General features: G+C 36.9%; 4 protein-coding genes across 5 annotated transcripts; 2 read left to right on the forward strand and 2 right to left on the reverse strand.

Annotated features, from left to right (window-relative positions):
• Positions 1 to 38: 38 nt before the first annotated feature.
• LOC131675694 (uncharacterized) lies at positions 39 to 6135 on the forward strand. Its single transcript, XM_058954772.1, has 8 exons — positions 39 to 436; positions 853 to 1324; positions 1398 to 1756; positions 1837 to 2270; positions 2347 to 2406; positions 4399 to 4629; positions 4709 to 4891; positions 4967 to 6135. Exons 1-8 carry the CDS (start codon positions 429 to 431, stop codon positions 5140 to 5142), a joined length of 1923 nt encoding a protein of 640 aa, XP_058810755.1. The 5' UTR covers positions 39 to 428; the 3' UTR covers positions 5143 to 6135.
• A 92-nt stretch (positions 6136 to 6227) lies between these two features.
• On the reverse strand, positions 6228 to 10332 carry LOC131675695 (uncharacterized). Its single transcript, XM_058954773.1, is given in 2 exon segments — positions 6228 to 9984; positions 10118 to 10332. A coding segment is annotated over 1 exon segment (3615 nt). The 5' UTR covers positions 9962 to 9984; positions 10118 to 10332; the 3' UTR covers positions 6228 to 6346.
• Positions 10333 to 11853: 1521 nt separating this feature from the next.
• LOC131675663 (cytochrome P450 4C1-like) lies at positions 11854 to 14551 on the forward strand. Its single transcript, XM_058954720.1, has 12 exons — positions 11854 to 12118; positions 12377 to 12486; positions 12541 to 12634; positions 12720 to 12905; positions 12980 to 13076; positions 13145 to 13244; positions 13321 to 13417; positions 13497 to 13603; positions 13746 to 13814; positions 13879 to 14044; positions 14118 to 14297; positions 14388 to 14551. Exons 1-12 carry the CDS (start codon positions 11965 to 11967, stop codon positions 14549 to 14551), a joined length of 1524 nt encoding a protein of 507 aa, XP_058810703.1. The 5' UTR covers positions 11854 to 11964.
• Positions 14383 to 18190, reverse strand: LOC131675662 (mitotic spindle assembly checkpoint protein MAD1). Of its 2 annotated transcripts, XR_009303096.1 has the most exons (8): positions 17975 to 18190; positions 17578 to 17820; positions 17276 to 17506; positions 16770 to 17212; positions 16236 to 16703; positions 15866 to 16170; positions 14935 to 15375; positions 14383 to 14521 (listed from the first exon to the last, which is right to left on the reverse strand). XR_009303096.1 is itself a non-coding variant. In XM_058954719.1 (7 exons), exons 2-7 carry the CDS (start codon positions 17818 to 17820, stop codon positions 15026 to 15028), a joined length of 2040 nt encoding a protein of 679 aa, XP_058810702.1. In that variant the 5' UTR covers positions 17975 to 18190; the 3' UTR covers positions 14534 to 15025. The 2 variants fall into 2 exon arrangements, 1 of the variants encoding a protein (XP_058810702.1); XM_058954719.1 differs by lacking the exon at positions 14383 to 14521 and having other exon boundaries at positions 14534 to 15375.
• Between the last annotated feature and the right edge of the window lie 2833 nt (positions 18191 to 21023).

Here is a 21023-nt window from a genome sequence, read left to right on the forward strand (position 1 = left end):
TGAAACATAGTTTTTAGGAACTCAAAAATTAAGAAAAAATTAGTAATTAATTCGTATAATTAATGTTCCTTGACAGATGCGGTCACATACTACAAATGCCGATTCGAATTTAGTATGGCCATTCTATTATACAAACTAACCCATGATACAAAGCTACGTCTTTCAGCTAGTTCACTCTCCCTCCCCTATATATACAGTTTACACGATTGCTCCGATCCCTTCCTAGGGCTTATAGAACATGGAGACTACAGTCTCCATGGCCTAGAATCATCTGTCACACGTCGCCATTTTGAATGTAGTAAAGCATTATTTGTCCAAAGCGCTTCAGCTTCCTGATTACTGCTACTTCGCTTGACGAATTGGTTGCTTTACTAGTAATTATTGGAATTTCAATCGGAATCAAAAAAGATTTTCATTGGATTTAGTGAATGACCATGTAAGTAAACAAAAACAGTGTCGTACTTTTGAACCATTATTTTTTTCGTTGCTTTGCGTTATTTCTAGTAGATGTATACTGTTTATTTTTTTAAAATAAATTGAGTAAAAAATTATGACGTAACTGATTAGTCAAACTTCTGATTTTGAAGTATGGCATTGAAAAGATTTACAAATACTCGTTCTTCTTCCGCATAGTATTTATCACGTCTGTGTGGCACACAATTTGTAAAAGTTTTACATGTACAGTTTGTTTCATCAGTATCAAAACAATATCAATATTGACTGATAAAAGCTTGATAAATTTCAATCTATATAACGATTCTTCTATATTTTTAAAAAACGTCAATATATAAACAGGTCAGCAAAATGAACAATAACAGTATAACGATATTTAGTGTAATTTTATTCTGAAAGGGCTTACAGGGATCGTGATCGCGATGGCGACAGAAGAGGAGGTTTAGGATTAGGCTTAGGAGGTAATCGCGGAGGACTCGGAAGTGGCAGTGCTAATCGTAGTTTTCCTGGAAGATATGGCGGAGGCGGTGGGGGAGGCAACAGATTTAGCAGTGGACCAAGCGGTGGAAGAGACATGGGAATGGGATTCGGTAATAGTTCATTCAAAAATCGTCAACCAGGCGAACGATTGCGAAAACCAAGATGGGATATGAGTTCACTTCCACCATTTAGAAAAGATTTTTATCGGCCACACCCAAATGTTTGTGGTCGTAGTCCTCATGTTGTTGAAGCATACAGATCTGATAAAGAAATTACAGTTAAAGGTACTAATGTCCCTTCTCCAAATATTTACTTCGAGGAAGGTGGATTCCCAGACTATGTCATGTCTGAAATACATAGACAAGGTTTTGGGGAACCAACGGCCATACAAGTAAGCTATCCAAATAAAATTAATTTTTGTTTAAAAAGTAGAAAATATTGATAAATACTATTTTCTTTTTAAGGCTCAAGGCTGGCCAATAGCTTTGTCAGGTCGTGATATGGTGGGAATTGCTCAAACAGGCTCTGGAAAAACATTGGCATATATTCTTCCTGCGATAGTTCACATCAACAATCAACCAAGATTGAATCGTGGTGATGGCCCTATAGCTTTGATCCTAGCTCCTACAAGAGAATTAGCTCAACAAATTCAACACGTAGCATCAGACTTTGGTGTGTCGTCGCAAGTAAGAAATACATGCATTTTTGGAGGAGCACCAAAAGGACCACAAGCCCGTGATTTGGAAAGAGGCGTTGAAATATGTATAGCTACCCCTGGTCGCCTTATAGATTTTCTAGAGCGAGGAACGACAAATCTTCGAAGGTAATATAAAAAAAATGTATTGTTTGCTTTTAAATGGCACTCAATGCGAATAGCAATATTTGGTTTTCTCTGTCACTTAGGTGTACTTACTTAGTATTAGATGAGGCTGACCGTATGTTAGATATGGGCTTTGAACCACAAATTAGGAAAATTGTTGAACAAATTAGGCCTGACAGACAAACGCTCATGTGGTCAGCAACATGGCCTAAGGAAGTTCGTAATTTGGCTGAGGAGTTTTTAACTGATTACATACAAATTAACATTGGTTCATTGACGCTGGCCGCTAATCATAACATTCTACAAATTGTGGATGTATGCGAAGAGTTTGAGAAAGAAAATAAGCTGATGAAACTTCTAGAAGAGATCTCTCGTGAACCAGAAAATAAAACAATGATTTTTGTTGAAACAAAAAGGAAAGTAGATGAAATCACTAGAGCCATTAATAGATATGGATACCATGCTATTGGAATTCATGGAGACAAGAGTCAACAAGAACGAGACTACGTTTTGAGTCGTAAGTAATTGCACGTCAATATTGAAAGCAATAGGTTTCGTTGAACGTTTGATTATGACATCAATGTCTTAAATAGAATTCCGAAACAGCAGATCAGCGATATTGGTTGCGACAGATGTAGCTGCCCGAGGTTTAGGTGAGAATTTATTCAAATATTTATATTTTTGATGTGAGGGGTCAGACTGTGATGGTTATTAGCAAGATAAAGTATTGAACGTGGCAACGAATAACGGCATGAACCAGACTGAAGTGCTGATGGATAGTAAAGAATAAGATACATGTTTTCATGCATTAACTAGCAATATTATTTATTTTTATAAATGATATTGCTAGTGTTATTTATTAATATTACAGCTGTTTCTTATTAATACAAAATAGGTAATGAATTGAGGAAGGTTCCAGTAATTATTGGAAATGAAATATTTTTTTATGTATATAAATAGGATACTGATTTAGGTCTATAAGATAGCGATACAATAGTATAAGATGGTCACACAACACAATAGTTCTATAATGTTTAATTAGGTTAACGAGATACTCGAGCAAAAATAGCAAGGCAAATAAAAAAATGAATGTAATCAGTCTGGTAATAATTTGCTGTTCTATGTGTTTTCAGAGGCACATGCGACGGAGTTTTATCAATGATAAGAACTCTAGAGAAGCTTGCTTTGGAATAAATAAATGAATGGGGCGTGACTGCTGATCGTCGGCCCCATGCAACAAGCTCTAACAATACGCTGTGCCTCAACCTGCCGTGCCACTTGATACACACTCTTACTCTAATCCTGCCAAGGACCAAAGTATGGAATTTGTTTAGTTAGGCAGCTAGTGTGAGGCAACAAAAATTGTCTAAGTGAATAGGATTGCGTTCGTTAAAATTTGCGTGATCAGATAGTTAGCATAGCTAAGCATTGGAATATGCCTATTTGCAATGCTTTCACTGAATTTCGGAGAACGAGAAAAAACACTGTTATTTAAACTTATTCTAATTTGAAGAGGGGCAAAGTCGTTTCGTAAAGCCTTAGCACGAAACGTTTAAAAGTATTGCGATTGGCATATCTAGATGCGAAAAAAGGTGTAAAGCAGATGGGCCTTGCCTGGAGAAAATAGCTAGGGGCGAGTTCGTCGAGTGCAGCTTTAACAGAACGAAGCAAGAGAGAAATATTGAAAGATCATCTATGATCCATACTTTGGTGCCAGAGAGAGGAGGTGTATGCTTCCTATGTCTTAAACAAGAGCTTGCTAGTAATTGAGCGAGATTTCTAAACCAACCATCTGAGCTCTGATTCCTCCACATTTTCAAACAAAATGTATTTACATTTCCAGCTGTATAAAAGCGCAGGTAATTACAATATAAAACTTGCTCTTTGTGGTCCATTGATTCTTGGTTGCTTTTGTTCATAAACTAAAGGATAGGCTGACAAATGTTCAGACATTTTTTTTCGATTGTATTAATATCTAAGTTTCTTGATAAATAATTTAAAAATTGGATCATGTAATATGTAAATCATATAAATTAAATGAAAATGTTATATCCTTCGCGGTACGCGAAAATAACAATTTTTTCTGATTTTTTCAAGCACAAAAATATTTATTCAGAACATTATTTTAATCATGTTTGAATTTAATATTATTCAAACCATTTTAATACATCGACAATATTATTATCATAATATTATTTACTGCGTGTGATTATCAATGTTATTGTCGGATCTAAAAATATTTTATTTCATTAAAATAGATGACTGTACATAATAGTTTTTCGGAAAAAATAAATGTTTTTGTTGGCTTATGAAATGAATTATGGTAAGTTTGGACAATTGTATCTTTAGATAAGCGACACCTTTATTTTAAGAAGAAAACAAAGAAAAAAAATAACTTTTAAGTTTAATCGGATATTAAAATATTTGACTTTTGTTAAAAATTTACTATGACATAAACAATGCAAAGCATGTGAAATTTGTTCAAGACTCTTGCAAAATCATTTTATAATCAATATAAAATATAGTAAAAAGAACAATTGCCATTTTGAAGATATTGAAAAAAGAACGCGTAAATAAACATGCTTGCATTGTATAAAAAATTTAATTTAATGTTTTTTACCATCGTGATCGACATTTTTGTACAGATGTTGAAGATGTGAAGTTTGTGATAAATTTGGATTACCCATCAAATTCCGAAGATTATGTACATCGAATTGGGCGTACGGGGCGTTCGCAACGGACTGGAACAGCTTATGCATTTTTCACTCCAGCAAACGCTCACAAAGCCAACGATTTGATTGAAGTTCTTGAGGAAGCCAAACAGGTTGTTAATCCAAAACTTTACGAATTATGCAGAACACCAGGATTATATAAAAGTACGTGGAATTATAATATATAATACTTACAACAGCTGAGAACGGCATAAAATTTATGATAATAACAATTGTTATAAAGGAGGACGGTACGGTAATCGTAGTGGAGGTCCAATGAGGAATAGTAGCCTTAGTAACAATCGAATGGGTAGCTTCCGTGGATTGCGCGGCAATCGTGATGATCGTCGAGGAAATGGAATTGGAGGACGATTTAATGATCGCAATAATGATCGTGGAGCTAGCAAATGGACAGGCAATTCTGGAGGTACTTAATCTTACACAGTTCTTTTTTTATCTTAATTTTACTGCGTGTGATTATAATGATGTTATCTTCTAATAGGTGGTTTAGGCCAAAACTACGGAAACAATCAAAATCAAGGCTTCGGTAATAAAAGTTTCGGTCAAAATAACTTTGGCGGATTAGGCTCTCTTCTCAACAGCAACAATACCTACGGTCAAAATGGGAATATGTACGGTGGCAATTCTGGTTTCAATAGACCACAGAATAAATATTGAATTTTGTTATATTGAACGATTGGTAACGTCTGCTGAATCTATTGAAGATTACTTGTGCAAAAAGTTAGGTAAGAAGTATTGAAATCTTTCTCAATAGGTTTCGGAAAAAATCATCTTTTTTAACGTAAAAATAATCTGTTAACTTTTTTTAAAATCTTGTATTTCAAAATAGAAAGAATATTCTGACTGCTGATTTTTACTTTTCTTTAATAATGTCATGTAATACATTAGTTAAAGCTTAATGTAGATAGCTGACAGCTAGATGATATTTGTTTAAACAGCATTCGTATTTTGACGATAGCTAGATGATAAACTTGTATTCTTATTCAAGGCATTAATAAATGAAAACATGTCTTTTGATAGATAAAAGTTATACATTTATTTCATTATTTTTCTTCATAAAATTATTAAACAAAACATGAGACATAACATCGTTATTGTTTTTCATAAGTTTTACAAGTTCAACGTACGTTGTATGATAATAATAATTTCAAATCAATTCATATGCTATAATTGAATTTATGATTAATCAAAATATTAATTATATTGATTGTATTAATAACATTAATTAACTGTTAATTATCAAAATAAAATTTACTTAAAATTCCCACTAATGATTTGCCATAATACTTAATAATTAATTGATTGTTATAAATTTTGATAAGATTATCAACATTTTTACTGCTCTTTTTATTAAAGTTCTTCACATCTTGTGCAAAAAAATTTTCTGATCTTTTCTGATCTTTTCTGAAAGTATAAGAAAATTCAAAATTTCACGCTCTCTTTTAGCATCACCAAACAATGCTGAGGCTGCATGTCGGCGACTGATCAATTTTTTAAAGATAAAAGTAAAAATATAAAAATAGGAGGGGGAGATTTCGTTTGAACGTCGTTTCAATTTTTTGAGCGTGATCCAATTCATTCCTCAAGTCTCTAATAGTAGTGAATTACGTTTCGCTACTCCAACAGCATACGTTAATCGTCGCTTTTGTTTCACTGCAATATTACTGTTACTTAAATCAAAGCTATAAAATATTGGTAATATTTCTTGGGTTCAGGTTAGAGAGTTTTAATGAAAGTTTTTTATTGAGTAAAATATATTTATTGATTTGATAAAATAGAAAAAAAACATTCATGTATTATTACCGTGTATTCAATACACAGTAACAGAGTACAGCTTATCTTAAAAATTACCTCAAAGTATTCAGCAGCATAGGCATGGAGAGTTGCTATTGATCTTGGTGGAAGTGTTTAAGATTTCGCTCGCTAAAGATTCAACCATGATATCGCCGCTATTCTGATCAATTATTTTCATCAAACCCTTCTTGCATAATATTTTTGAACAATCATACATTGTTACATATTGTAAAACTATACACAGACCATAGCGTGTTCGATACTCCATCAATACATTGATTACCTTGAAGAATGATTCTGGAAAAACTTCTAATATGATCTTCGTTAAGCATTTGCTATAATACGGAAGAAACAAGTCACTTCCATAAGTTTCAATGAGGTTGTCGATATTTTTGCCGCATTTTTGACCAAATTCACATTCACATCCACAGTACATGTTGAAGAAATTCTGATAAAGATTTAAGTTTACATAACAGGTTAGTGCTTTTCGCATTGAAGCGATTTCGAGGAAACTCGAAATGAAGCGCTGAGTCATGTTTTTGTTTGTATTAGACAACAAATGATGGAATACTTTATTGTGGTCTAATAAGTAATATGCTTTACACAAGTGATTGTTATAATAGTCAACATGGTTTGTATCCCTATGTTCAGATATAATTTTCATAAGTATTTTCAATCTGTCTTCGAACATTTCTACGTCGATAAAAAGGTATCTCTCAAATATCAATTCCAGCTTACAATCCAACAGGCAGTTTGTGATGATATCAGTGGTCACACATTCTGGCAACTGACTGAACAAGTTCTTTTCGGTAATTTCATTTATAAATTCAAGTTTAAGTTGTTGTTTTTGTTTATCGATACCGCAGAAGTTATCGATTTTCTTAAGAATCTCGTATATATATTGAAGTTTATACGACGGTTTTATGTCATTCAAATTTTTAAGAATATTAAAAATAGTGACATCGTCGGACTCAAGGTTATTTATAAGTAGCTTCATTGTCGTCCAGCTATTCTGATTAGGGTTCCGCATGAATTCCTCGTAAATCACCTTCGCAATGGTTTCGCGAATGCCAGGATTTTCTTCCTCCTTCCAGGTCTTGGTTATATATTGATGTATCTGTGTTTTCTGGCTTACCTGGAACTTAAATCGAAATAATGCTTTCCTTACGGAGATGGCTTTGCTCGGGTCACTATCCACGAAATGACGAACTCTATCGATTGGCAAGCGTTGAGCAATACTACTAATTGTTTTCAAAGCCATTGACAAGTAGTCACCCCTTAACAAAGGAAGCATTTTGTTCAAAGATGGTGGCGGGTTGCTAAAGTTCAAAGCAAGAGGCAGCGAGGAAAGGAATTCATACTCCTCCTTCGCATCGGCCGTCACATCACTGGCATTGATTTTGGCCTGTTCAGGTAAATATGCCTCGACGATCTTGCTCAAAGTCATGCCATCCAGTAGATTCCCCAAAATCATAACGTTATCTTTATTCTTGATATTCTCCAAGGACTCAACGAACTTCAAAGGTAGATCCTGGTACCATTTGAGCGACCTTACAAAGCGTAACACATTTCTTTTCTTATATTTCACCAGTAACATTTTACAGTCGTCTATATATCTTTGAACTTTTGACATAATTTTGTTTCGATCTTGCTTCAGAATATTCAGCGCGTCGTCCGTAGTTACGTCGTAAATCAGATCAGGACACTCGTCGATCATGTTTCGATAGAACTCTGGGCTTGATCTGCGGAGAACTGTCCTGAAGGACAAGTAGAACCGTCGTTGATATTTACACTTACTTACGTTGTGGTTCAATCCATTGGTAGTAAGCCTATTGCTGGGCGTCAAATCCTTCGCGAATTTCGCTAACCACGGATAATTTTGTATGGACAGCTTGGTTGGTTTCAATCCGGAATCCGGGGAAGCGCACAAGTACACGTCGTTGACTTTGCTCAGCTCTGTGACGAAATAAACCGTCAATGTGAGCTTGTTATCGTGGATATCCTATAAGTGGTCGGTTTCGGGATATTTTTGCGGCACCGCCGCCAGGAATATCTCCAGGCAAACTTTTCTGAGCGCCGTCGCTTTCGGGATGAAGTTCCACTTGTTGTTGTGTTTGAGGAAGTTACTGAGCGTTACGTCGACGACTATATCGAGAAAGGTCTTTTGGCTGTCGTTCAGTGTGTCCAAGGTGGCCTGCTTCAGAAGGTAGAGCTCAAAGAGCTTGTTGAACAGCGTTTCCGCCAACTTGGTATCGGTGAAAACGAGAGAGTCCTTGACGTAAGCATTCCGTAAGATTTCCTCGATGACCTGCCAGTGTTCGCGGTCGAGGGATTTCATGTTGTCGAAGGATTTGGTCAGCATTGTCAAGAATAACATTAGAACTGGAGCTTGCTCGTTCTTGTGGCGCTTATTGTAGTACCGGAGAACCCCCAGCAGGTCCTTCTTCCTCTTGTACAAACTGCACGACTTCACCATGAATTTGAGGCATAGGTCTCTCGTATAACGTACTTTCTTTTTGATTTCATCCTTCAGCTGGGGTATCGCCTTTTCCGGTGGCAGTTGATATACTCCGACTATCTTGTTTTCTCGCGCTAACGATTCTTTCTCTTTGATCGGTAACCATTTGAATATCGATTCGATGTCACGTATTGAGAGCTTCGTTAAAACGTCTACACCATAATGTGCCTGGAAAATCTCCCGGTACAACTTCAAGCCCTCTTCCGACGGGAAGTATATCAGAATTTGTGGGATTACGGAAACGCTGAGGCAGGGGCATTTGATCGATTTCGATCCGACATTGATCCGCAGTAGATTGATTATCATCGTTCTGAATCGCTCCAAGCCGAGCTTTCTCTTCAGCTCACTTCTCCAGCGTACCGCCGGGACAAAGATATCTGGGTATTTGATGAACGCATCGTCTCGTAACAAGTACTTGGCTTGCCTGCTGCCAAGTCGTAATAGACCATCTAGGTAACCTTTCTTCTCGAGGAAAAGCTGCACGTAGAACGAGACGTGCTTCTTCAGGAGTAACGGCATGAAATCAAAGATAATACTGATCCGCTTGGCAATCTCTTCAGTTTCCTCACTCTTGATAAGCTCACTTATGTAGCGGATGACCGTGTCGGGATTTATGCGGTACATGTCCCTGAGCATTCTGTAGGGGGGAACCGTGTTTTTGATCATTTCGTACGTGTATCCCTCACTACAGGCGATCAGCAGCGGCCTCGCCTGCTGGATGCCCAATTGCTCGACAAACACGGCGTGGAAGTGCTCGGCTCGCACGGTGTCCAGGCATTTGCTCAACGTCTTGATCAGATCAAGGCGAGTACGCACAGAGATGAAGGGCAGCACGTTCTCCGCGAAGTCCTGCGCGTCCAGCTGGTCGTTGGACCGGTGGAAGAACCACTTTGCCCGCAGAGCCATTTTCACGACGGTCGCGTCGTCGGATTTGAGGGCCGCGAACACGGCCTCCTTGGATCTGAGCTTCGAACCCACGAGGATGCGCAGAGTCTCGTGGAGAGCGGCAGACGCCAAGCTGGTCTCGCCGGTCCGCGCGAATCGCTCGCTCTCCTCCGCGCTGTCGATGATTTTCATGGCGATCGAGTGCAGCGCCCTGCGCTTCTCGCCTGCGCTCGCTCCCGCCAGCGCCTGGACGGCCAACAGATACGGCGACACGTTCATCTTGGCGCGCCTGCTCCCGGCACCTGTTCGCAAGCGACAGATCGCCGACGTTAGTATGGGGGTCGGCTCGTCGATCGACATTTCGTTCGCGAAAGCCACCGAGAGCGGCTCTCCTTCGTAGCTCGCGAAAAGTAGCAGACCCTGTAAGTGACGTACCTCTCTCGTGGAAAACAATGAAAAGCCAGTGGAAAAACGCAGGTACCTGCGGTTGCACCGGATCCAGCGGCAATACTGCGGATAGTTCGAGTGCAGGTCCGCCCGCGTGCTCGCTGCAAATAACGCGAGCGCTATCTCCGTCGCTGAGTTTTGCCAACTGCTTGCGCGCTGAACGCTGCTCGGCAATCACGACTAGCGAGTTGGTGTGATGCGAGTGATAAGACGACGGCCTGCGAGAACTATGAAGGTAGCCCCCTCGATTTTAAGGGAAATCGTTGAAATAATTTTGACAACGATATTAATTCCACTGATTGTCCCTGATATCAGTGATATAATGTCCCATTTTCGATTCGTCAACGGAAAATGCGTGATACATGAACAGGCTCGTTTACTCTAATAATTATTGATGAATTTTCGCGTTTGATAGCTCAATTAAGATTTTAATTTCCCTCGACAGCCCCTCAAATCGCATTTCCTATTCAAATGCACAATTTTCAAATTAAAATTATTAATAATTTTCGTGTCGCGAGCGGCGGGAAAACGTTATCAGTTCATATTTCAGCATTCCATTTCCAGTACAACGCTCGTGTTTGGCGGACAGTGTGCCAGCGACGTGAAATTTACCTTTTCAAAGCTTAAACGTTTTCAAAGCTTAATGGAATGCTGAAATATGAACTGACACCGTTTTCCCGCCACTCGCGGCACGAAAATTATTAATAATTTTAATTTGAAAATTGTGCAACGAATAGGAAATGCGATTTGAGGGGTTGTCGAGGAAAATTAAAATATTAATTTTGAGCTATCAAACACAAAAATTCATCAATAATTATTAAAGTAAACGAGCCTATTCATGTATCGTGGAAAATCGTGATTTTCACGCATTTTCCGTTGACGAATCGGAAATGGAAAATTATCACCGATATCAGGGACAATTAGGGTAATCAATACCGTTATCAAAATTATTTAAACAATTACCCTTACAATCGAGGAAGCTACCTTCGCAGTTCTATTCTCGTGCACCTGTGTGACTTTCGCTACGGCTTCAATGGGCGCGCGTCTCGCGCGATTCTTCGGATTCGAGCGCGCTGTGGCTGGCGAGCTGCTTTCCATTAGAAAATCATTGTTAAGTTGCCTCCTATGAGAGCCGTGTCGAGTACTTCTGTTGCGAGACGTTAAATCATTCAAATGCAGCAGGTGTAGAAGCTGCAAAAATACGTCATTGAATAACGATCAATCCTCATCGTAGGTTTTCGACTTTGAAGCAACTCGGAAGTCAATGTCGATAGCCAAGTACATTTCTAACGCGCTACGAAAGCTCTAATGTCTAATTTTGAGCAAGTGCATTATTGGCATTTACAAGTCGGAGCAACTGCATACAGAATCGTTTTTGACGAACATTAGTAGCTTTTCGTGCATTGCAGTCCGTTCGCAAGCTACGATGTACGTGCGCTAATCTTTGCGTAATTACTCGTCGGGGCCATCGAGCCGAAACGCCCCGCAGGCAAAACACCGTCAATGTCAACGAACCGAACGACTTTTCGTTAATAACGCTTATCCGAGGAGTAACTGAGCTGCGCGTCACGAGAAGAGAATCGAAAATACTCGTCAAGGTTATAACGGCGGCGTAGCAATGCTCGAAAAAAAAAATGGCAAAGACCATTTCGCGCTACAGCCTAATTAAAATGACGATAAGTCTAGGAAAATGTTCAAGGCGCTTTCGATAAAGTGAGTAATTTCTTAGCTGGCGCTCATTCGAAGTAGTCGTTATTGAAGGCGCGGTGATCAAAGCAAAGTGGTAGCAGCGAGTACAAGCGAGGCAGTTGACAAACAAAAGAACTGAAAACACCATGGCGTTTGTTTATTTAATGACCTTCGTAATCGTCCTCGTGATTTGGAATTTGTGTTTACAATACAGTAGATGCGGCAGAGTGATGAACAAAATTCCAGGATTGCCGCCTCTGCCGTTAATCGGGAATTTCCTGTCGTTCGTTGGCCGAAACGGTATGTCGTCCAATTATTGTCAGTGTCAGTCAGCGAGTCTTTTACAAAAAGTCGAAGCGATTCCGAGCGAGTAGAAGTTGAACGGGCATACTTCGGCGCACCGTTTGAAAACAAGTTGCACTTTTTATCAAAAAATGATCTTCTTGCGCATACCTAGAATAGGCTTACAATGAGTCAAGCCGTTCGCGCTTTATTAATAATCTTGCACGCGCTCCTCACCAAGTGAATCGCTAATGGGCGGTAATTATATTTGTTTAGAACAATTTTGGCCGAAAGTAAGCTACCTTTTGAAGAAATACTACCCAATATTTAGGGCCTGGGGTTTCTGGAACGTTGCCGCGTTCATGTGCCATCCGGACGATTTGAAGGTAAATCTACTTGACAGCCATTGTCGAGAAGCTGTACTTTTGATCTCGTTACAGATACTTTTATCGTGTAAAAAAAACATCACCAAAGCACCTGTCATTTATAATAATTTGAAATATGCCGATATCGATGGCATAATTGCATCTGACGGTAGGAATAACTTTCTCGCCTTGCCGTCGTCAGAAAATTCGCCAGAAAATTAGGAACAAATTTAACGCTTGCTCGTTGTTCGAAGGTGACCGCTGGACGCATCGCCGAAAAATACTAAATTACGCGTTCACGTCGAATCATTTGGAAGGTTACTCGGAGAAAATAAATAAACACGCTGCCAAGTTCGCCGCTGAGCTTAGGTCGCGAGGAGACGTGTTTGTCATGAATATCGTGCCGATGCTGCTGAAGCTCGCCTTGGCAGCCGTTTGCGGTAAAACAACCGAGGGCCTTCGCCCGCGATCCCACGATTGGATGAAAAAATGAAAGTGCCATTCTCTCGTTCAGATGCAGTAATGGACTTCGATACGAGCAATATACCGGCTGAAAAGGAACGAGAATTCAGAGACGCGGTGAACGAGCTGTTTGAGATATCGCTGTACAGGTACTCCGACTAATCGAGCGTCTTATCCAATCATGCGCGTGTTTTCATTTTAAACGCTCGTCCCGAAGGGCCGTGAGGCCGTTTCTCCCAGACTTTCTTATGCCGTTTCTACCCATTGGAAGGCGACTACGGAAGGTTTCCCAAATTTTAAACGATTTCCGATGGACGGTAACACGTTTCATTACAAATCAATCAATTTTCTTTATAAACTTTCGATAAAATTCCGTGTATTCGCTGAATATAGATTATCAAAGAACGACGTAAATATTACGAACGGGAAGGATATATTTTTGAAAACGGTGTAGATAAGGATGAAAGCGATACTAAAAATGGCCTAAAAGGTGATGAACACGATCACATTCACTGGAAAGATGGAGAAAGCTTGAAATTTGCATTGATCGCAATGAATGTACGTTGCAGGATTGAAAAATAATTTATCCGTACTTGACCTCCTACTGTTCGCTGAAAAAAAAGGTTTGATCGATGATCATGGCATTTCAGAAGAAGTACTCACTATTGCGGGAGCTGTAAGTACGCTTGGGAGGATTACATGGGCTATTGTTTTTTTTTTTTTTTTTATGGAAAACTTTAATATAGCGTTTATCGCACAAATATGCCAGATAATGACACGATATCAGTCGAGATTTTAACATTTTGACTTCTCCAAAGGGCTATGAAACTACAGGCATGGCGATGGCTTTTCTACTGACATTGCTAGCTGAAAGCAAAGAACAGCAGGTAAGCGTAAATTGGCCATCCGACAACAATTTCCCGTAAAACCGCGAGTCCTTTTGCACAACAGGATTTAGCCAGAGCAGAAATCTTTAAAGTTGTGGGCGACGATGACTGCATAACGACAAACCATATTAAAAAAATGGTCTACCTCGAGCGGTGCGTGAAAGAAGCTCTTCGATTGTTTCCAACTGCTCCGCATATTGGGAGAACGATAACTCATGATCTAAAACTGAGTAATCGCGTGCAAGTTCCAGTCAAAGTTCCGCTGATGAATGTTTGATTGAAGTAAAAAAAGTATATTTTTAGGTAAGCACACGTTGGCAGCTGGGGCATTAGTTGCCATGAGCCTCTACGATCTTCAGAGAGATGATCATTTTTGGCCTGAACCTAATAAGTTCGATCCCGACAGATTCTTACCAGAAAATGTTAAACAACGACATCCCTGGGCTTATCTTCCTTTTAGCGCGGGACCACGCAACTGTATCGGTAACGGCTATTATTATAATAAATTCGAAACAGTTACCGAAGACACATTTTATTTCTACGAAGTTTGCATTTTACAAAAACATTTTCCAGGCCAAAAGTTAGCAATGAACGAAATGAAACTTGTGACTGCCCATATTTTATATAACTTTTATTTGGAACCAATAGATATTATTGCTAACTTGAAATTGGATATGCATTTCACCATTAAAACTGAGAAAATCGACCTGAAATTCATCAAAATTAATCGTGAATAGATTTATTTTTATAATTTTAACGTGTACAAAGTTATTTACAATTATTATCCCCTCTACCATAATAGTCGTTACTGTATATTGTGGACTATGGTTGAATGTCGTCGTATGAAAATATTTTATGAATCGTAATAGTTGAAAAATAAAAAAAATTTTAACTAAACACATTTTACGTCGCATCTTTTCAAATCAAATGAACAACTCTACAATTAATTTCTAATACTCGTTGAATCTATAGCTTCTATAGAAATGAAGGATATAATTTTATTAAGAAAGGAAACTTATTTTTACAAAAGAAAAAATATTTTATTTGTGGTACTAATCTCTAATTACGCTTTGCGTATTGTTTAGACGTAAGAAATATATTACGATAAATTAACAATTACCTGGCAAAGTTATTCACAAGAGCCGTATTCCAATTAAAATTTATTATACAAAATGTTGTTAGCGCAAATGCTAGTTTCAGCAATCCTACAACTAACTGACAACGTTCATTGTTTGCTGATCAAAGAGGTCTGACTGAACGGCATTCAGGAACATCGGTACACTATGCTGGAGTTGTAGATGACGTTCAATAAACGTGGTAAGAGTGGCCGAAAAAGGAGTCTCCACCATATTGACTCCATCTTCGTTCACTAGGAAAAACAAATAATCGTCTGGAGATTCCGCGTACTGACTTGACAGTTTGTACTGGCCCTCCTTCGTACGGTCTACTCTCCAACCAAACAGCTGGTAACAAGTTTGACGATACTCGTGTGACGAAGCTTTGAAAGCTTCCTTCAGACGAGAAATTTTTAATTCATGTTTCTGTTGAAGTTCAGCGATTTCTGTAAAAAGAATATATGAAAAATGTTGTCCAAAAGTCGCCCTAGAGGTGATGGGAAATAATTCACTAAAAGTTTTTAGTACACTTTTAATTTTCCAAATATTTGTGATGCTATTGTGAATTCCGACCGCTCTTAATTATTTCGTGCGTTCTAATGAGTTTGGTTATCATTTAACAATGAGCACAAGCACATCATTATCTAACTTAATTATTAAGCAATTTTACTAGTGGATATTTATCTTCTAAAATTGTCTTTATTTATTATTTGATAACTAAACTAGTTAATTTGCTAGTTCGAAATTATTATAAATCATAAAAAAATGAATTTTTGCAAACTTTTTCATATAAATAAAGAAAAATATAAGGTTATGTCTATATTCTGAATAGGACTCATTAAGGTAAATTCATGCTCATTAAATAATTCTCAATTTCTGGAAAAATTTTCACGTAGCTTTACAATCAATAATTTATTATGTAAATTAAAAACATACCTTGAGCATGCACAGAAGAAGTGGTAGGTGTTCCTGGAACACCTCCAGAACCTACTGCAGTGCGAAGCTGTTCAACTTCCTGCAGCAGTGCTTGTTGCTTTTCGACCGCTTGTTGTGCGGCCATTGTCAATGGATTGAACTTGAAGTGTAAAATCTTAGCGTTGATATTAAAATCACCTTTAAGTGCTCTGTGCTCCAGTTCACCTTTCAATTGTTCAAGTTCATCCTTTAGTTTCTTATTTTCTTCCCTCTGATTTAGTCCATCGATAGATTCGAGATCAGCTTCTAATTTTGCCACTAAATCCCTACAACAATTATTCATGAAGTAGACTGAAAAATAAAATGGAAAATTAATTAGTTAATCAAATACCTGTAACCTTCCAATGCTCGTTCTAAAGCGGGTATCCTTTCATTCAATAGATTTGGCGTTGATTCACTACTTTGGTAGTTAGTTATTTCTTTTTCATATGTATCTAACTGTTCTCTGTAACTGTCTCTTTCTCTTGTAACAAGAGACAATTTTTTTTGTAATCTACCTACAAATCTCGTAAGTCTATCTTGCGAGTTAGTTGTACTAGCTAAAACTTTTTTCGTTTCTTCATGCTTCTGTTCGGAAGCAATCAACTGTTTCTGTAGAGAATCGATTTGTGACCTCAATTGACCTTCTTCAGAAGTAAGGAGAATTTCAGCCTGTTGTAATCGATTAATTTCCCGTCTGAGGGCACTTGGACCACCAGAAATTCCGATGGACTCATAATCCGAAATTTTGGATAACAGCTCTCCTTGAGTGATTTCCAGTTGAGAAATTTGACGCTCAAGATTTTCAGTTCTTTTCAGTCTATCAAACATTTATAAAATCATTAATAAATATTGTTTTTAAAAAAAAGTAGAATATTAAAATTACCTTTCTTCAACATTCGCCATTTGTTCTTCCAGGAGTAATTTCCCTTTGACAGATTCCCTCATAGAGGCTATAATTTCTCTAGCATGAGTTAACTCATTTTCCAATTCGCATACTCTTCCTACTTTATTAACAATCTTTTTATTTGCTTCATACATGACCTTTTCAGCTTCAAGAATTCCAACTTTGATTTTGCAATTTTGTAAATCAACTTTTTGCACTTCAAATTCTTGTTGAATGGACATGGCCTCTTTCAATTTTACCTCAAGATCAGCTATCCTCTTAGTAGCTAATTCATACTTATACTCAATATCTTCAAGAGGTTTTGCAACATGTACAGAAGTTTCAGTTTTATTCTCTTGTTTGATAAGTTGCCGAAGTTGTTCTGTTAATTTGTTATTATCATCTACAAGTGCTAAGACTTTTTGTTCCATTTTGCTTTTCATCTGAATATCAAAAAACATTGCATGGTATTACTCAAGAAAACGTAACTATGATTGGATACTTACTTGAATTAAATCTCGCTCAGCATGTGCTTGGGCAGTTTTGGCTTCCTGTACAGTCTTTCGTCCTATATCTACTCTCAATTCCAGCTGCTTGATCGTTGATTTATCCTGTTCAATTTGAATTTCCAGTAATTTTTTTTCCTTGCGACAAATTTCTTCAATTTCTTTGCGTACTTTGTGCAGCTGTTTAATGGTGGAATCTTGATGTGCAATGGTTGCCTTCAAAGTAATAACCTACATAAAAACAAATAGTTTAATAGTTTAAATAATGAACAAATTAAAACTTCGCATTAAGTTTGACTCACTTCTCCCTTCATCCTACGCCATTCCCAAGGACTACCTGGGATTTCACTGGTATTCAACAATCCATTGGAAGACTCATCCATCTTTTGCTTTTTTGGAGTTTCCTGATTGTTATCATCATTGTTTGTGGAGGAAATACTGTCTCTCTTTAATGGAAAACTGGTGTTGCTACTTCTTCTCAACGCCTCAGTTCCAGAACGCAAGTTCTTTATTATTTTGCTCGTGCTTGGCTTTTCGTTATCCATCTGCAATCAAAAAATTCGCGATAGACAATCGAATGTGAACAGAATATGATTGCTTCATTGAAAATGTCAGTACAAATTAACCTATAAGACGCTGAGCATGAAAACTATGTCATCAGTACTGGATATCATTACGAGCAGGATTGAAAAAACCTACCTTGCCGAATGCATAAATCCCCGAAGAACTATGGATGCACACGAGGATGCATTCGAAGTCAGGCGAACAACAAACACACGGTGATAATCAATTGTTTGCCGAATGCATTCGCTTCCGCGCTATCGCAGTACCACCGCACAGTATACACAATTAAAAAGAAGTCTGAAGTAGTACCAGAGATTAGTAGGGAGATTGCTGACGGCAATGCTTCCGAGCGTGCCCGACAAATGTTACTGGTTCGAGCGCCCCGTAGTGGCCAAAGCACCGAAGCTGACGCACATTTTCGTTCGGCGCGAGAGGGGAATACCAAACGTGCGTCTAATATACAGAGGAGAAGAAGAGAATGTGCGTCTGACCAATCACGTTAGCCGATGGGCGGGGCGAAGCAAGAGTGCGAGTTTGAGCACTCGAAGAGAATTTCGTCTCGGCAAATCTTTTCTCTTCGACCAGAATAAAGGCTTCGATTCCCACTTGATGCAATTTTTTTTTTTTTTTCATAATTAAATATCTCGAAATATCTTAATTATTACAGCAAATATCTACAACTTAAGCCCCTTTTTTAATCACAAACCCTCGTACATTTCTATGAACATATGTAACTTTCGTACGACGTAATCCTAGTGCGTTGATAGCCGAGATGGCTAACGCGTGCTGCTTGGTTTCATTTTTGTCGTCCCGGGTTCCAGTCCACGTAGATACCATAGATAAAAATTTTTTTTTCTCACAATTACCTTACAATTAATTTGTATGATGACGAGATTAATTTTTATATTTATAATTTCAATATAAATTCTAACTTCATTAAGTATGAAGTTAGACCGATGTCTAGAGTTGGGTTCAATTCCTACTCAATGTTATGTTTTTCCTTTGGTTTTAACTTTTTTTTAGATATAATTTATAACGGTTATTTCAGAAAATAACTCATGTCTATTTATACAGCTCTTATTAATTATCTGGGTATGAGGATGCAGTTCCTTTTGACAGGGTATTATCACACAAAAGTGTAAATTTATATTACCGACTGATCTTTTTCAGGTACATAATCGTAATGAGAAATAATATTTATTTCTTGAACGGTTATAATATTTTGATTGGATAGAAAAGTGCGCGGGATTTTCCTAACTATTAAGCCCATTTATATCTATAAAAATTAAATCAATATGCTACATAGATTCAGTTTCTACTGATCTCGGAATGTTCAATTTAAAAAATTTTTTTTTATGAACAAAACTAAAATGCGCGTAATTGTTAATAAGTTTTATTGGTCTTTCACAATCATGTGCAGTTTTTAAATAATTTTTCTACGTCAATTTTCATCAATTTTCCGCTCAGTTCCTTCATCCACACTTAGAATTTTCTTTTTTTTTTTAAATATACATGACTTTGACATTTATATATTTTCACGATAAAAATAGAATTTTATTTGCCAAAATAATGATAGAGTGCATTGCATTGCCAAATTTATTTCTTCACAAGTGGCTTGATAAAAGGCAACGTTTAAAAAAAGACTACCAATAAGTATTTGTGTATATATATCATCTAGAAAATGTTTCCTAATACAAATCGAACGTTTGCTGGTCCTCAAATAATCAACAGAAACTTGTAATTATTACTCTTAAAAATACGAGCTCTCTAAATCTTATATATGTGTATATGTTTGTTTTTTCAAGTTGGAGCCGTAATTCACTACAGTTTCGTATTCTCGTTGCGTTAAGTGTGATATAACCGTCTAATAATTATTCTAATTTCGGGAAGAAAATGATGTTAAATATATTAATGTTTATAAAATAAACTTTTAGGCGTCTTTTACATGAATATATTTTCATCAGACCTTATTTAGTCAATAATGCTTTTAGAAAAGATTTACTTATCACTTTAGAGTAATCGATAAATCATACTTAAACTTCAGAGTTGATTTTATGTCCAGAGAACACATTGGTACACGTGTTTTGACTTCAAATTTCGAACGTAGAAAGCATCTGACATTGACGTTAATATTTTAAAGATCACACGTCTTATTATAGTCAATAGCGTTTCGATAATTACTAGAATTGATACTTTGCAAATTGAGCATTCTTCTGTTAATCTGCGTGCTTTAACATAATACACGCGTTAATATTAATGATTTAATACATCAATTCAATTTAAACAAATCAATTTAATAAGCAACTTCATAAATTATAGCTTTTATAGTATACATATAAAGTTAAGCTTAATAAATTGTAGCTTTTATAGTATACATATACAGATGTTACATACAAATAATATAAATGGGTAACGTAGATATATCAATATACTTTTGTTTATATAGAAAACTAAACAACACTATCGCATAACAGTTAACAGCCATTGCCTTATTTCACGTATACGCCACTCCTATAAATTATTTTCTCCTTTATTAATAATATTACTTTGATTATTTGCATAATTATGTAAAAAAACGAAAAAATTCCATTGTATCCATCTTGTAGATTTTACAAAATTAAAAGACACGTATTTTTTCTTTTTTCGATTAATAGAAAATTGACTGAGTTACGGCGTGCCAAAGGTACCCACGATTATTCGGATATATGCAAATGCTATGTTATCGTGACGTCACGGAAAGCTTTATCGCGCTCTTTCTCGGCCAGTTTTTAATTGATTAAATAAACAAAAAATACGTGTCTTTTATTTTTTAAACATCTACAAGACGGATATAATAGATTTTTTTCGTTGTTTTTCATAGTTTACTAGTTTCACTGCATCGCATGAACTTATATAAAGATAGGGGATTTATAAATAAATATGTTAAAAAACAGATATTTTGCGAAGCTAAAAATAATGGAAAAATCTTTTCAACCGCAACAAAATACCTATAGAATATATATATACTCACCTGTCTCTAAAAGAACGCAAGTGTAAAAAACACTAAAAAATGTTAATTGTTACGTCGTAGGTCTGCCTTTTAAAAAAATACTCGGATTTGCTGGGACAATCGAGGCCTATGGTAATGAAACGAGTAAAACACTTAACATTAAAACTTTCTGGAGAAACAAATTTAAAGGATTAA

The sequence above is a fragment of the Phymastichus coffea genome, unplaced genomic scaffold, assembly GCF_024137745.1.
Source record: "Phymastichus coffea isolate CEN01 unplaced genomic scaffold, Cenicafe_Pcof_1.1 PCOF00028, whole genome shotgun sequence".
In the NCBI taxonomy this organism is placed as follows: domain Eukaryota; kingdom Metazoa; phylum Arthropoda; class Insecta; order Hymenoptera; family Eulophidae; genus Phymastichus; species Phymastichus coffea.

What these genes read in the sequence shown, in the direction of transcription:
- LOC131675694 (XM_058954772.1), top strand. An exon ending in GGGAACCAACGGCCATACAA is followed by an intron (nt 1,325 to 1,397) that starts GTAAGCTATCCA and finishes TTTCTTTTTAAG; the next exon opens with GCTCAAGGCTGGCCAATAGC. An exon ending in ATGGACAGGCAATTCTGGAG is followed by an intron (nt 4,892 to 4,966) that starts GTACTTAATCTT and finishes ATCTTCTAATAG; the next exon opens with GTGGTTTAGGCCAAAACTAC.
- LOC131675663 (XM_058954720.1), top strand. Translation starts at nt 11,965, where the DNA reads ATGGCGTTTGTTTATTTAATGACCTTCGTAATCGTCCTCGTGATTTGG. An exon ending in TTTGAGATATCGCTGTACAG is followed by an intron (nt 13,077 to 13,144) that starts GTACTCCGACTA and finishes CTCGTCCCGAAG; the next exon opens with GGCCGTGAGGCCGTTTCTCC. An exon ending in GGGACCACGCAACTGTATCG is followed by an intron (nt 14,298 to 14,387) that starts GTAACGGCTATT and finishes AACATTTTCCAG; the next exon opens with GCCAAAAGTTAGCAATGAAC.
- LOC131675662 (XM_058954719.1), bottom strand. Translation starts at nt 17,820, where the DNA reads ATGGATAACGAAAAGCCAAGCACGAGCAAAATAATAAAGAACTTGCGT. An exon ending in GGCGTAGGATGAAGGGAGAA is followed by an intron (nt 17,507 to 17,577) that starts GTGAGTCAAACT and finishes GTTTTTATGTAG; the next exon opens with GTTATTACTTTGAAGGCAAC. An exon ending in TTCTTCTGTGCATGCTCAAG is followed by an intron (nt 15,376 to 15,865) that starts GTATGTTTTTAA and finishes TTCTTTTTACAG; the next exon opens with AAATCGCTGAACTTCAACAG.